This window comes from Montipora foliosa, chromosome 12 (genome assembly GCF_036669935.1).
Source record: "Montipora foliosa isolate CH-2021 chromosome 12, ASM3666993v2, whole genome shotgun sequence".
Classification (NCBI taxonomy): Eukaryota; Metazoa; Cnidaria; class Anthozoa; order Scleractinia; family Acroporidae; genus Montipora; species Montipora foliosa.
The window spans coordinates 30,995,249-31,009,733 of NC_090880.1; the positions used below are offsets into that span (position 1 = coordinate 30,995,249).

Here is a 14,485-nt window from a genome sequence, read left to right on the forward strand (position 1 = left end):
GGAATTTCAGACTTTCAAACTTTTAAACTTGTGATTTGCATATATAATAAGCTGAATTTACATGATGAAATTTTAAGCTACTGCTAGTGAGTAAATGACGCCACATTTCCCAAGATCCAACTCTCTGAGGTCCAATCTGTCAGTTTTGAATGTGACTAATCGAAGACTGTGAAATGTGAAAACTTACACTCAAAGTAAACAACCTTTGGAACAACCTTTTGCCAGTCAGATGTTAAGTTTACAATTACACTTTTACAATCAGAATAAAAAAGGAAGTGATTTTTTTTTATATTATAGTAGCACTTTAAAGATTTTACTCCGTCTAACACCTGGACGATTTTACTGGTTGTCTATGGGGAACAGGGTTAACAATGTGATCATCCACCCATAAACTATATCCTTTTCAAGTACAAAGAAGCACACCTGTGAGATACTAATGCAGTCTAAAACAAGGGCATGAAATCAAGCAATTATCATTTTACATGAGAGCAAAAATTTGAAAGCAATATGTCTTCTTGATTCATCCATTTCAGCCACCAACTTAAAAAGGAGAGTCAATCAACAGAACTTTGCTACCATCTTGAAAAAGAGACTTCAACAGAGCCACTCTACATTTAAATGTTATTACCGTGCATTTTGCATCAAGTTTCCAATATTATTGCACTTACAAATTGGGTCATTCCATTTTATTTGCACACCCACCTCCCCAATTCAAGACTTCGAAGCTTAAGTTTACCTTGTCTTATCTTCCAAATCACCACAAGATTCCTCCAATTCACAAGCTACTGGAATTTCGGATTCTTCAGTACATTCATAATTTTCTGTTACTGCAGAGTCAGAATCCGAAAATCCCACGGGGATCTGTGGCCTTGGCATAGCTGCAGGGATTTAAAAGTCTGCAGCTGTCTGCTGATATCCTTTGTGCATAGGCATGTAAGGTTATTTGTTGACAATATTGTACAATAACAAATTTGAACCACAAATCAATAAGGAAACTGTGAGCAATCCACTAAGTGCTTGCATTGATGTCCAGCTGTTGTCGTTGTTCTTCGCGAAAGTTCCAGTGACAGCTATCGAAATTAAACCAAACAATGCAAGTAAACAGACGAAAGCCTTGTCCAAACAAATCCAGTACTACCTTGATCCTCTATGCTTAGAAGCAAATTCGTGTTCTTGTCTAAGGAGGGCTCTTCTGGCAATAAAAACCCCGATGATCCCAGATTAGAAGAACATTGTGCATTCCAGCTATATATAAATATTCTGACAAGTACAAGGCGTTTACAAACCGAAAGGAAAATAAGCTTAATCAAATTTTCGTTTTATGAAAAATAATCCAAAAAAAATCCGTACCGAAAGAGAATTTTAGCTTTCGATGATATGAGCCTTTTGTTACAAGAGTTTCTGTCTATGCGTTGAGAAGTTGCAATGTGTTCAAATTATAGGACATTTTCCGCCGAGTTTCAAAATGTCCGCCATTTTATTTTATGCACATTCCTCGTTTTTATCTAACCCTGCAAGGGTTTATGGGTAGACTTCAGATTGCGTGACTTTTTTAGTTTAGCGTGTTTCAAGACCAGATTGTGTTCTTTTTGATGGCTTTGCAAAAGACACAGAACGAAGAATTCAACGATTTACTTTCCTCGGGTTTGCCGAATAATCAAGTAGTCCCTCAAAGATGCTCCTTTGCCTCCTCAAGTCTCCTTCACAGAATTTGGAAAAGATCAGAAAGTCTGTTTTGCTCCGGTGTATTTTTGAAAGGATCGGCTCTTGGCGTGGGGTTATGGAACCCCAAAAAAGGTATCCGTGCTATCATGATGGCGATCGTCTTATTTCTTGACGTCTATTACATTTTTGATGCTGTTTATTATGCGTTTCTTTGCAAGCGTTTGGTCACCCCTCTCAATTCATGGTTCTGTGGCAACTCTACGTTAAATTCATCGTCATCTTTATTGTCACCTACAGACACTTTGCAAAGAGTTGAGTTGCTTGGCATTTTATCACTGGTTGCAAACTTTGCTATTTTAATATCAAACGCAGCGTTCTTTTTGTGCATGTGGAAACTGGAGGGCAGGTCAGCGTATTGCGTGACCATCGACAAAGCATACAGCTCTGCAGGGCGTTCCGTGTGGGTCAAGTTAAACTGTTCGATGTTTATTTTTGGGATTTTCCTTCTTATAAAGGTAATTTGGTTTAACCTAACGTTTGAAGAAAAGCTTACTGACTGTTTGTCAGTTTCGTTGTCTATTGCACCCCAATGGGCTGTCCTGACAAGCTCCTGGATCTTTGCTTTGATAACGAACGCTATGAGAGATTGCGTGGCAAAATCTCACGCAGAAATTAGAACTGCCACCGGCTGCACCACAGATGATATCATACGCATTCATAAGCGCTTGTGTGAACAGATGTCAAGCACCTCAGAGTCCTTGAAAATTTGGTTTGTATTGCACTGGTTTCTTCTTGCCATTGTTGCTGTCATTTTTGTTGCAAACATGGTTTCATTTTTCAAATATACCACGAACTGGTATTTCTTTTATCAATCCATTCTGGTGAGTTTAACATACCTCTATGTATTTGTCTACCCAAGCTACTGTGCTGCATCTGTGACAGCGAGTTGCAATCGAATGCTGAAGCAACTGAACATGACAACAGATGATGAGTGGCAAACAGGACACCCATTTCACAGTCGCTCTCAGCTGACTCTTTTTCTTCAGTATGCACAGCACACCAACGTTGGCTTCCAAGTCGGTGACCTGACATCCGGTACTAGCTTCGCTTGGTTTTCGACTCTTATTTCAATGTGCGGTTTGGGTGTGAAGGTGCTCTAGTTAGAAGGTGTGGGATTAATAGCAATCTTCAGTTTATAGTATGATTTGTAATGAAAAAGTACATATTTGCGTCGTTGCCTTGGAACTGAGTTTTACAAATAAAAATCAGTGCTGATCGAGGTTGACTCCAAATTGCCACTTTATATTTTTGCCATAGTTTATCCCGGACGCAGTTCTTCCGCAAAGACGATATTTTTTGTTTCTCGGGGTGGTGTGGAGATTAACTTTGTAGAAGTCCTAAACGTCTTGTAAAAGATTTCGAATATAAAACTATTACAGATTAAGCAATTAACTTGACAATCTTCGTTAGAACAGAAACGTAGCCTTTATTAGTACTAGAAGAAAATGGAAATATTTACAACGAGTGGATATTATGGATGACGTATTTCCAGAGAGACGCCTTCAAAGTAGAAGCGCAGTTCTTAAGTTTGCGATATGGTTGTAGAGCTTCACTGATGGGCCAAGTTTTAAATTCAGTCCCTTCATTAACATCTCTGGTGACAGCGAAAGTAGCGCTTTGCCGTCGATTTCCTAAATAAGGAGAAAGGAAGGATGGATTAAAATATGTTAAGTTGTAATTGAAATGTTCTTACCTTCTTTGCGTCTTTTAGAAGTAACTGAACTTTTCAAAAGATCTGACTGAACGGATTTGTGCCTCTAGAACCCTCGGCGTTGGAAAACTAACCGTTCCTTCTATAATTGGATTTCTTTATTGCGTTTTCGTATTGGGCAAAAAGTCTCGTGGGGTCATTCTGGACCAACCTATCACCTACTTGCGTTCATTTTCCCAGCGTTTTGCGAAAACTACAGCCAGTAGTTTTGAGTTGTGATCTCTGTATTTGACTGTCCGCCTTTCATAGGTTGCGATTGGCCGTTGAAGAGGAACTTAACCACAGGCGTTTTTGCGCAACAAACGGCAACAGCACCTGGGCCAGCTATACATGCCTGTAACACCTTCAATATGCGGCTTTTTAGCACCAGACTTTCGCCCAGAACTCACCTAATCAACGTGTTTTAGGTGTACATTCTTTGCAATTAGTACTTTCTAGTGTTTCTGCATTTGTAAAAAGGGCAATTAATTCTTTTGCTGGAAGGGTTTCGGTTAAACCGTTTGGATCAAGCGAATCACAGTTGCAGTGACTCAAATTTGCTTGTGCTTTGCTACAATTTTATCCGCTACAAACCTGCTCCACAAACAGTTCCGCTTTATCCGCGCAATCCGTAGCAGAGATGAAATCCGCCACATTTTTCGCGGTCCACTTTGTCAGCTCCCTGTCGCAAATCGCATTGGTCTTGATATACTGTACGAGAGGAGAACTGGGCTCCGCTCCGTGACTCACGGTCACCACCTCGCGTGGAACAAGCTTTGCTCGTACAAAAAAAGACATTGGATTATAAATGACTTCTTGGGGGTTCAACGAAGATGGGTTTGGTGTTACTTCCGTCGATCGATTCAAAGCTTGAAAGTGCAGCTTCTCCGGTGCTGCTTGTGCGCCTTTCATTTCGTCAGTCAGCGGTGCTCCTACAACGCTTAAAATTGCCGTTTCTGGCCTCAAAGAGCCGATGCTATATACAGCATTTGTTTTTTGCGGTAGAGTTGGTTCGTGATGTACCTTAGCGACGTGGTTCTTACATCCGCCCAATGTTGGGCCAACGATAGTATGGACAGAGTCTCCACAATGTGACGGACCTTGAATGATATTGGTATGGACCAATTCATGACACGAATGAACTCTTGCAGTTGGAAGAATGGGCTCCCTGTGTAATACAGGAGGGGGTTGAGAGTAAGAAGTAAACTTCCCAGTGGAGAAAACACATCCTGCATGAGCTTCTTTCACTCCAGTCACGGTTGAACGTGGACACGGGAAAGAATGCGCTGCATAGTGTGGCATGGTTGTGCAGCCAACGATGCTAGAATCCGTCTTGTTATCGTTCAAGCGCTCTTCTAAACCGGATTTTTCTCCTACCCGATGAGGTCGCTGTGCGCCACTCGATGGAAGAAGTGCACACGCAGTCTCTCTGTTATTTGCCTTGTACACGGGAACAAGATAGCCGGCCGAGCGGGAATGACTGGAAGAGCCTGGTGTAGAAACGACGGAGGCTGGTGCCTTTGACAAGTAAACGATGCACTTAGAATCAACTGCTGCTGACGGTGAGGCAGCTTGACTTTTTACTTCGGAAGCTGCTGTTGTCGAGGTGACTGGCGATGCCACTGGAACTGGAACTGAAGCCGAGTTGTTTGGCGACGTCTTGATTGCGAACAAATTAACGTTCGGTGTTTCTTCGCGGCGATCGAGCAAGGAATAGCACTGCTTTATTTGTGGCATAGCTTCTCCTACCAAAAACAGAAATCAGTGTTGTCAGTAATGTATCAGGAACCAGAGTCTAACTGAGAATAAACAAATGAAATTACACTTTTTTAGGGCGGGAGGTAGTCATAGCAACACCTAAACTTTTACCTTTTCGGTTTGCATTCTGCCCCATGTCTCCAGCAACAGGCTTGATTATGACGGATTCGTTCGCAGAACTCGAAATCGTGACAGGCTGACGGAAGAAACAAGATCCATTTAAAAACTGAAACACTCACATCAGCAATCAATACCATCACATTATTTTGGCTCGTCACGCAATCTTTCCTCAATAACACGAGAGAACATTATGTCTTTTTGTAGCCCTTTCACTCCAAAAAAGGAAAACGTGTTTCTATAAGTAAGGGGAAGGGGTGAGTATACCTACACTTCCAGACGTAGCACACGGGCCTTGGCAAAGGAAGCTACATTTAAACCCAAGAAAAGCTTTTCAAATTCGATTTTGCGGGAAGGAAGACAAATTGGGGATAGGTCCTGGTTGATAATTTTTGTAAGTTGACTGTTCACACCATTATTTCCCTTTGTTCTGGCGCCTGAAATTCATGCAGGCTATTTAATAATAATAGTAATGATGATGTTTACGATGATGAAACTTATCTTCCTGAGAACAAGTGCTCTACTAAAGTCAACTCTTATCACGTGAAATTCAAACAGGTCAAATAAACTGTTGCTTTTTGCGGAGACTTGAAAACCAGATTACCCGGAAAAAAAGGCCGCTCGGAGAAGAGTACAGAACCAATAAGCTCAATCCACTTATGATACCGAGTCCGGGGATCGAATCCGGACCACAATGATTAGGGGAAGGGGGAGTGCGCTTGCCATTTCGCCAGGCCTGCTCCTTAACCTCTCGTCCCCAGAGGTCGATCGCGATTCTGGGTGCTGCAAGACCGACAGGATCGCGGCATCTGGACGAAAATGCCATCTCTTCTTATCAGGAATAAGGAATGAGGAAAAAAGTGTTTGATTGGATGTTGAAACAGTTTGACATTCTCACCCTGTTCTGCCTTTCTATGCTCTCCAAAGTTGTCGGCTTGTCCACCCGCATAAGCGAGGGCTAAAGAAGTAAAACAAAAAATTTATCACAGGAAATATATTTCAAGTCATTTAAATTGTACTGGAAAAAAAACAAGGCGCCGTACTTCACCATACAGTTCTTCATTCTTTCTTAGCTTAGAGAACATGAGATAAGATAACCGTTGCCCCATACAAAGATAGTTTTTTTTAAATCTAATTTTCGCTACGCAGCTATTTTTAGAGAGTCGCCTGATTGGCCACTCGGCATAAAAGGTTTAGAAACTGCATGTATAATGTGAATGATTACCATTTCTCTTAAGTCATTATCCACACTGATAGCCTCTATCTTTCGCTTTCGGTCTGCGCATGCTCTCTCTGGTTCACCATTCTTCGATGCATCCTTTGTCCTATCCACACGCACCACATTTTGTATTGAAGCAGAAGGCAATTCGCTTTTTCCCGAAACTTTGGGCGCTGTGGGAAGAAAATGTACAAAGGAAGGCATAACTTGAAGACATAAATATCATTTTACCATTGCCTTCTGATTTATAAATGGCTCATTTTAATTTAAGAGCGCGAGTGTCAATCACTAATCACAACAACGAATGATTTCTTGGTGTGAGTTGCTTGTCACTAGACTCATTTGGACAGAAGCTGAGAGGGCATTGTCACCTTTGGTCAGACCTCGACACCGGGAATTTAGAGTCCCACTCTTTGCAAACACTCAGAGTTTACCGGTTTACGGTTTATAGTCTTTATCTCTCTCTCTAAAAATTTGAAAGTCTAACCATTTGCAGAGATCGTTAAATAAGAGACACCTTTCTAATTTAAGGACACCACTGAGAAGGTCATAACCCAGACGCGTCAATCTGCAAAGACTGCGATGGAAAGGGGTCCATCAGTTTATTTTTAGAATGGCTACTGCTAAATTTACTTAATTGTATCGTAAATACTTTTGTTCTTGGGCCATCGTAGTTTGATCAAAAATAAGACACAAACAGCAGTGATAAACATATTGAACTTGTTCATTTTGATTATGACTTGACGTTTCGTATGTGCTCTACATACATTTTCAAAAGTAACCGTTGTCATTGTAAAATAAAAGAGACCTTCTTTATTCAAGAAGTTGAGCCAGCTTTCAACGTCAACGTCGGAAGTGAAAAGCTGATGCTTTATTAATCTTTTCTGTTTTTATTATTATTAGATATTTTACTGTTAAGTATTTGCTTAATCTAGGTTCCAGTCCCCTCGTCCGCTTTGTTATATATAAATAGCTCTTTTAAATTCCAACGGTTACTTAATTGTACCTTTCTCCAGTGACGTCTCGCATTCACGTAAAATGCCTTTGGGTTGACTGTCTAGGGACTAAAAACAAATGACCACAAATTAAAAACCACGTCCTTCCCGGCGCCAATATTTGAGTGAGGTGACTCTAAGGCCCAAGCCCTTACATACAAATTTGCATATTTTGTTTGAGACGGCCACAGCTCTTCTCGTTACATCGGTAGCCGCCCGTGGCTTGATTTGCCACAGGATTCCAGTCTGCTTCCTTCAGACAAGGACCACAAATATCCCAAAATACAGAGTCAATGGCGTATTGTTTGGGGTTACCTCCGCCGAAAAAAGCTGAGGTAGTCAAACACTTCAAACTTTACTTTCCCTTTCATCCCAGTTAATGTGTTCAAAGCCCTCCATAAAATAGAGTAATTTTCTCAAATATAAAAGCAGAAGCCATATTTAAGATGGCCTGATGCTAGTTACCAGTCTACAGTTCGTTTCGAACGTGCACTCCATGGGTGACAAAATTTTCTCGATATCCTGGCCTGGCCTGACCTGAAGGTTTATGAGACCGAAAATTTCTCTCCACCAGTTCACACCCTCATGTATAACTAAAATTTTATCGCGTTTGAATGAGGAAAAGGATGGCCTTGGTTTTTAAGTAGAACGAAAAACCTAAAAGTGATACAAACTCCAACCCGGTGTGGCCTACATAACACGCATGCGCACAACCATCCGGTCATGTAGAAGCCATGGACAGCTGTTTCGACCTTGCTGGACCTCACCAGTATGGCGAAGGTTTTAGACACCTTTTAAACTGGCAGCTCCACACAACAAATGTAGTGAGCTGGGTCGTTATTTTGTTGGCCACACCAGGTGGGTGTTATGCTGTGTCACCTTGCTTTTTTTGTTGTCCTTGTTTTTTTAAGTCTTTCGCCGTGTCTTGACAGTTTCAATTTTAATTTCTTCTCATATTTGGATAAGAGGGTAAGTATAACATCGGTAAGACCCACTGTGTCAACACATCTGCACCGTGAAAAGGGCCGATTTCAGCGATTAGTAAGCACGCTTACAGCTGTATTTGACCAGAATCTGCGACTTTATCATGAATTTCTGCATCTGTAAATATATCATTCCAATTTATCACATTGACATCGAAAGATTTGTTGAATGAGTGACTGAATGCACTCCTTGTTAATCAGGATTGATTATTAGGCAATGCAGAGTGTTATGTATTACTTGGTTAATTTGGCCCTGATCTATGAACCCTATCCTGTACTTCGTGATTCTTGGCACGCACGAGTGAGGTTTTAAAAAGTTCTCAAAATTGCCGTTGACGAGTGCAATTTGAGAACTTTCAAAACATTACGAGTGGTCATAAATCACGAAATGTTCGAGAACTTTCAAAACATTACGAGTGGTCATAAATCACGAAATGTTCGAGCAAGTTTAGACGACTTTTCATTTATTATATTCAACAAAATTACTTAATTGCTGTGTTTCCATAGCAACTTCCGTATTCCTCTATAAAACCATTTATGCATTCGTCACTGACCAATCGGAAACGCCACATTATGTTGAGTATATAATAAGGCAGGTTATTGCCTGAACGATTATTTAATAACTAGGATTTTTATTAGCAACATATGGAAGAATGTGATTTTTATGTAAATTTATCACAAGACGGCCTTAAATCAATTTTTAAAAATGACAATTTCCCTTGTTTTGGATGCAGAACCGCTTTGAATTCAACGGACGTTTTTCAAACCAAAATGCGCAGATAGGGGAAACTACACCGGAAAGATATCTCACAAGGCTCTTTCAACTGTAAAAGGATGTTGTACAAGGAAGGGTATAACTGATACATCCTGTTACTTCCTTCAAATTAATCTTAAATTACACGAAAAATCCTAGAGGAAAGGAAAAAGTTGGCTGTTTGAAACAATTGATATTCTTTGACACTGTGAGCCATATATCTCTCTTTCGCTATGCAAAGTTAATGTCTTAGACCCAAGCAAGTTATTAAAAGTTTGGCGCATGAAAGTGACCCAAAACTTTCATCATCAGGTAACACTATTTCGACTCTTGGTCCAAAATCGAAGAGCTGGTTTCGTTTAATCACATTTCGTTTTTATGCTCACGAAAACCAAAATATTCTCTTTTAAATTAGTTAGCAATAAGATATTGCGTCAGTTTTGTTATGAATTCTGCAATATTAGTATCGCCTGAAAAGTTTCTTAGTTATGGTCAAGCGAATTCGGGCGATGAGGGTAATTGTTATGCGTCCGGCCGAGATATTTTTTCAGCTCCTCCAATATACGGAAAAAGTTCGAGTTCATAAATTTCTTACCCACGAGAGGAGGAATCCGCGTCTAAAAACAGGTTCAACTTTAATGTCTTCAATCGTCGCAAAAAATCAAAAACACTTAGTGAAAAGAGATTGAAATCTACTTTTCGCATAATTTTCACCGCGTTCAATATCATCTTTGACGAAACACGGACTTGTATGCAAATATTAACCAGTTTTTATATTGAGGCTTATGTCCACAGACCGCACGGTAGTGTAAATATGTAGTAAAAAAGATTGAAAATGGCCTTACCTTTGAGGAGCAATTTAATGCCGAGATGGAACCATGTTCTGTGATTTGCGCCACAGTTGCCAAATTCACGTTGTACAGTAAGGGTTGTTCCACCGTCCTCGTTGCCTGTTCTATTTTAATAAACTTTATCTCGGGTTCTTCATTCTGGTTCTTGCCAAGGCTTGTTCTCTGAGCCGTCCCTTCAGCGAAACGCTGTGTTTGAACTAGTAATTCGTTTGCCATCCCTTTTTCTCGAGGTTCTAATAAATTCTCTATCATGTTGTCATTGTTTGAAATAGTGCTCTGTTCTGCCTTATTTGAATTTTCAAATTGCTGTTTCTTGTTTACAAGTTCATTCCCTGCTTCAGTCAAAATTTCTTCATTGGCTTGAACGCGCAGATTTCCAACACGCTGCCAAATTGGTAGTTTCTGATTTCGCCGCTCTTCAACCCATTTTTGTCTGTCCAGTCGCCGTTTCTGCCTCCTCAAGTCCCATTCCTGTGACATTTTTAGTATATGCAGTTCATTCTTTTGTTTTTTCGAGCGAAATTCAGTTTCCTTTCCTCGGCCTTTAGGCAAAGATTTAAGACTCTTTTCGCGTTGTTTGTTCATTGTGCTTGTTCCTTTGCCCTCAAAATCCCTCTTTTTAACTCTGCTAGATGGAAAAAGAAAGTTGGCAAGAGGAGAATAAATAATCACGGACTAGAATAATACTGTTTCACTCCAAGATTTATGATTTCTTCTTTAAATATGCGCATATTAACCAGCGGATGAAAGACAGAATTTTAAATAATTGCTTTATCAATTTACGCTATGCAAGAACTTACCGTACGTTCAGTTGTTAATATACTCTCAGCTTTATAAAATATCGTGAGTGTAAGAAATCTCCTTCGTGGAACAACAACACAAGAAAAATTCTGCATGTAGAGTGATTATGATAATTCATAGCCTCCAGCGTTTGTTCTGGTACATTTTTTCACCTTATTTACGGTTCTGTTCTGAATATACGCAAATGTTCTACTTTTTTATCCCTCATTAAGGGAACGAACGCTAATCTCAAGTAGGATATACTTACCAATGATTAATGATTTGACATCGGCACTGCGATTGAAGGCGCTCGACAAAGAGTAGTGCTGCAATCAGAGAATTGAAGTAATCCAGATAATAATAGCGTCATGTCAATTCATTTTCTCAGTATACAACGAAACAAATACAAAATGCAAATTAGCAATTGTTGAAACAGGGATTCACAAACAGAGGCGGATGTCTAAATATGCTAATCTGATTCGTTGTCAAACGTTGTCACCTGGTATACCGTATCAAAGCAACTCATAACTCAAGCTTAATTTTAGCCGTACAAGAAATAAGTGGCTTTTTTTTAGTGCGCAAAACTTTAAGGATTTCTTTGTAAAAAGACATACCGTAAAAAAGTAGGAGGATATTAATAGGTTTCCCCAAAAATGCAAAAATTGTTGTTTTAGGCATTGTTAAATGAAATTTGCAATGGACTCCGCACATTTCGATGTCTTCCATATATCGCAAAATGATCGAAAACTTTAAATAATTTATTACAGTTTTTAACGACTTCAAAATGGGTATTCATTTCATGGACGATAATTAAATACATTCGTATTGCAAATTCCTTTGTGATCAGTATTGCTGAACAAAAGTTCAACGAAAGAAAACAGCTTGGTTATTATATTTATTGCGTTCGACAAAGGAGAAAGCATTCTAAGGGTGCGTTCGATTGACCGTATTCCGGATTAGGAATACATTTCAAATATCTGCTAAAATGCTATTCTAAACATATTTTTGTTATCCTTGCTGCTTCGAAACGCGCCAAACATACTCTTTTAACCATCACTCCACGTATTCTTATTCCGCGCCCTAATTGTGTCAGACCCGCGGGATGTCCCTCGGGTATCGATCGTGATGCCACACAATTTTCAGCGTTTGGGTGCCATCTTGTTCTGGGACAAAAAACCTCGATTTCATGTGACAGTGTTACGGGTCAAGCTCTGTTGGGTGGAGTTAATAGGGAGCTTACGAAACGAGGACGACGACGGCTACGAGGACTTCATTTAAAAATACAAGTTCGCGTTATTCGTATCACTACGAAGCTATTTCATGTCGTTTTGCGTTAAAAATGTGTAGTAACTGTCGAGGAATTAAACTGGTATCAGTGGCTTGGAAGCGTAGAGAGTGAACTGAAAATTCATCGTCATGTGCTAACGTCCTCCACAGAACCTTGAATTTGGTCATTTCACGTCGTCATTTAGGAGATGACGGCAAAGAAATGTACCAAACTGTAAAACGCACGTGCAAGGCGTGCAGAGCCATTGTTTTTGCTCACTAAACCTATTGTTTTGAAGCATCTTCGTTGCCGTCGGCGTCGTCGTTTCATAAGCTCCCTAATATTTGGATGGGTGACCGTTCGGCAATGCACGCTTCGGAGTCACGCTGTTTGGATATCCAGCAAGAAACACCATCTTGCATACGGTGGCTGCGCCGCAGAACGAGCGGCAGTCAAAATTTAACTGTCCTACCGAAACGACACGATAACAGCCTTTTTCTTCAAAGCTAACAAAAATAAAGACAATGCTAAAGTTGTCTTGGTTGGCCTCTTCTGATAGTTAAGTTGAGAATTCCGGGTTTATTTTGACGAGGAACAGCATATTTTGCTCAAAATAACACAACTATTACCACGAACAAGGAAGGATTACGTTTTTGCAAACGTTGGCCGTGTAGCACTTATATTTGAACAGACTTAACTGATTAGAGTGTAATTTGAAGTGCTAAGTTTCTACTCCATATCTTTGGGCGGTGTATCACTGATCGGAAAGATCAGGAAGTTAATTCAAAGGCGAACCACGAGCGAGTTGCCATGCGAGAAGCCGGTGACCCATTTTTGACGCCAAATTGCAAGCTTGGAGTCACAAAACGTTTCATACTTCTCACTTTTTACAGTCTGATATGGTTTTGGAAATTTTAAGTCCCTTTTCCTGAATATTTAATGCCATCTCCAGTGAGATAAATGGCCTTATTTCAATGCTATTCCTGTTTACATTCATTGAAGTCAGGACAGTACAGGTTTTGCCGCCTGCTGAATCCTGATTGGTCAATTCAAATTTCAGGCGCGCCAGCCGTATGCAAGGCAATAGGGCGCTTAAGATCTACGACGACGACGTCGACGAAAACGCCAGAAAACAATGATATCATTGAAAAGAGCATAAATAATTGTGCTGGCACGTGCGGCACGGATTTCAGCTCATATTTTTGCGGTTCGCTGCGTTACGACGACGTGAAATCACTAAATTTTAGGTTTTGACGACAACGTGAGCATGTAACAGAGAATCTTTCATTCTCTATTTTCAGTCTGAAACCACTCGTACCAATTTATTTTTAGGATACTTCGCCCACATTGTACGAAGTGAACGAGATGGAATAATCGCGAAAGACTTTTACTAGAGCGAAGTTCTGTTTTGAGGTGACGTTTTCGTCGACGTCGCCGTCGTAGATCTTAAGCTCCCTGATGTCTCACAAAATTAACATTGCATCATAACACATGTATTCCTCATTGTTAGCAACAAGATAACATTCATTTGTTGCTGCGAGAACACTATTTGTGACCAGTGGGACTGGCCGTGTGGGGCCTGGACTCTTTATATTCCAAACCTCGATCTTTTTGTCTACGCTTTAATAGTCGGCGATGATTTTGGAAAGATGCCGTTAGTAGGAACAGTGGCATTAGCTGGTGGGCAATTGTCTTTTCGTGGAATCGTTCTTGTGATCTCGTCGATCAGTAGGTAAGGTTATATATTTTTTCAACATTCATGTCAAACCGCTGGAAGTATTCATCGAGGTCACGAAAGGTTCATTGAGATTTCCAGGGAAAGACAATGCTCTTTTATAAGTTTTCAGCGCTACACATTGTGCGCACAGTGATGTTCTGTGCGAAGCTGGGATACAGCCACAGTTGGCCGCATTTTAATCAAAGTAGACAGGATGTACCAAAACGAGGAACGAATTTTCCATATATTTATCGACTTCATTGGTATCGACTAGTACACTGAAAGTAATACAATCAGATTCTAAACTAAAAACACTGGAATCAACGCTTTTAAAATCAAAACTTGCGACGCAAAAGGAAAACAAAGCACGCAAAATGAGAACAGACTACTTCGATACGACCGATAGAGCTAATTAAATCGACAAACGATATGAATAAAACTTGGGCAACAAACATAACCAAAATCCATACCAAATAGATCTGAAGGAATGCTGTACTGTATAGCTAACACAAAGATAAACCAAAGAAAAGGATAACTCACATATCAATTCCACTACGCCGAAATCTTGAAAAGAACGAAACCGAAGACTTGCACACATTCCACATGCCGACAACGAACAACGCGAAAGG

The 14,485-nt window shown here is 40.2% G+C and overlaps 3 protein-coding genes across 5 annotated transcripts in view; 1 reads left to right on the forward strand and 2 right to left on the reverse strand.

Annotated features, from left to right (window-relative positions):
* The window catches only part of LOC137980441 (tubulin polyglutamylase TTLL5-like), a 31,595-nt gene extending 30,098 nt beyond the window's left edge, over positions 1–1,497 (reverse strand). Inside the window, exons 1-2 of the mRNA XM_068827887.1 lie at positions 1,351–1,497; positions 737–1,070 (exon numbers count right to left, since the gene is read on the reverse strand). Of these exons, the coding sequence (XP_068683988.1) occupies positions 737–876 (140 nt within the window). The 5' untranslated portion in view covers positions 877–1,070; positions 1,351–1,497. The remainder of the gene's footprint in view (positions 1–736; positions 1,071–1,350) is intronic.
* LOC137980444 (uncharacterized) lies at positions 1,488–2,972 on the forward strand. Its single transcript, XM_068827893.1, has one exon. It carries the CDS (start codon positions 1,593–1,595, stop codon positions 2,823–2,825), a length of 1,233 nt encoding a protein of 410 aa, XP_068683994.1. The 5' UTR covers positions 1,488–1,592; the 3' UTR covers positions 2,826–2,972.
* Positions 2,973–3,131: 159 nt separating this feature from the next.
* Positions 3,132–14,485, reverse strand: LOC137980442 (polyhomeotic-proximal chromatin protein-like). 3 transcript variants are annotated; one of them, XM_068827889.1, is made up of 9 exons: positions 14,397–14,485; positions 11,141–11,198; positions 10,087–10,720; positions 7,516–7,573; positions 6,516–6,682; positions 6,189–6,248; positions 5,285–5,369; positions 4,010–5,160; positions 3,132–3,356 (listed from the first exon to the last, which is right to left on the reverse strand). In XM_068827889.1, exons 1-9 carry the CDS (start codon positions 14,452–14,454, stop codon positions 3,228–3,230), a joined length of 2,400 nt encoding a protein of 799 aa, XP_068683990.1. In that variant the 5' UTR covers positions 14,455–14,485; the 3' UTR covers positions 3,132–3,227. The 3 variants fall into 3 exon arrangements, with proteins under 3 accessions (XP_068683990.1, XP_068683991.1, XP_068683992.1); XM_068827890.1 differs by having other exon boundaries at positions 10,087–10,717; positions 14,397–14,467; XM_068827891.1 differs by lacking the exons at positions 11,141–11,198; positions 14,397–14,485 and adding an exon at positions 10,893–10,980 and having other exon boundaries at positions 10,087–10,717.

Excerpts from the sequence above, each read along its gene's own strand:
- LOC137980444 (XM_068827893.1), top strand. The coding sequence starts at position 1,593 with ATGGCTTTGCAAAAGACACAGAACGAAGAATTCAACGATTTACTTTCC.
- LOC137980442 (XM_068827889.1), bottom strand. The coding sequence starts at position 14,454 with ATGTGTGCAAGTCTTCGGTTTCGTTCTTTTCAAGATTTCGGCGTAGTG. Across the intron at positions 6,249-6,515 it reads ATAATGACTTAAGAGAAATG|CCCTCGCTTATGCGGGTGGA; the intron begins GTAATCATTCAC and ends TTACTTCTTTAG. Across the intron at positions 5,161-5,284 it reads GCAGAATGCAAACCGAAAAG|GAGAAGCTATGCCACAAATA; the intron begins GTAAAAGTTTAG and ends TGTTTTTGGTAG.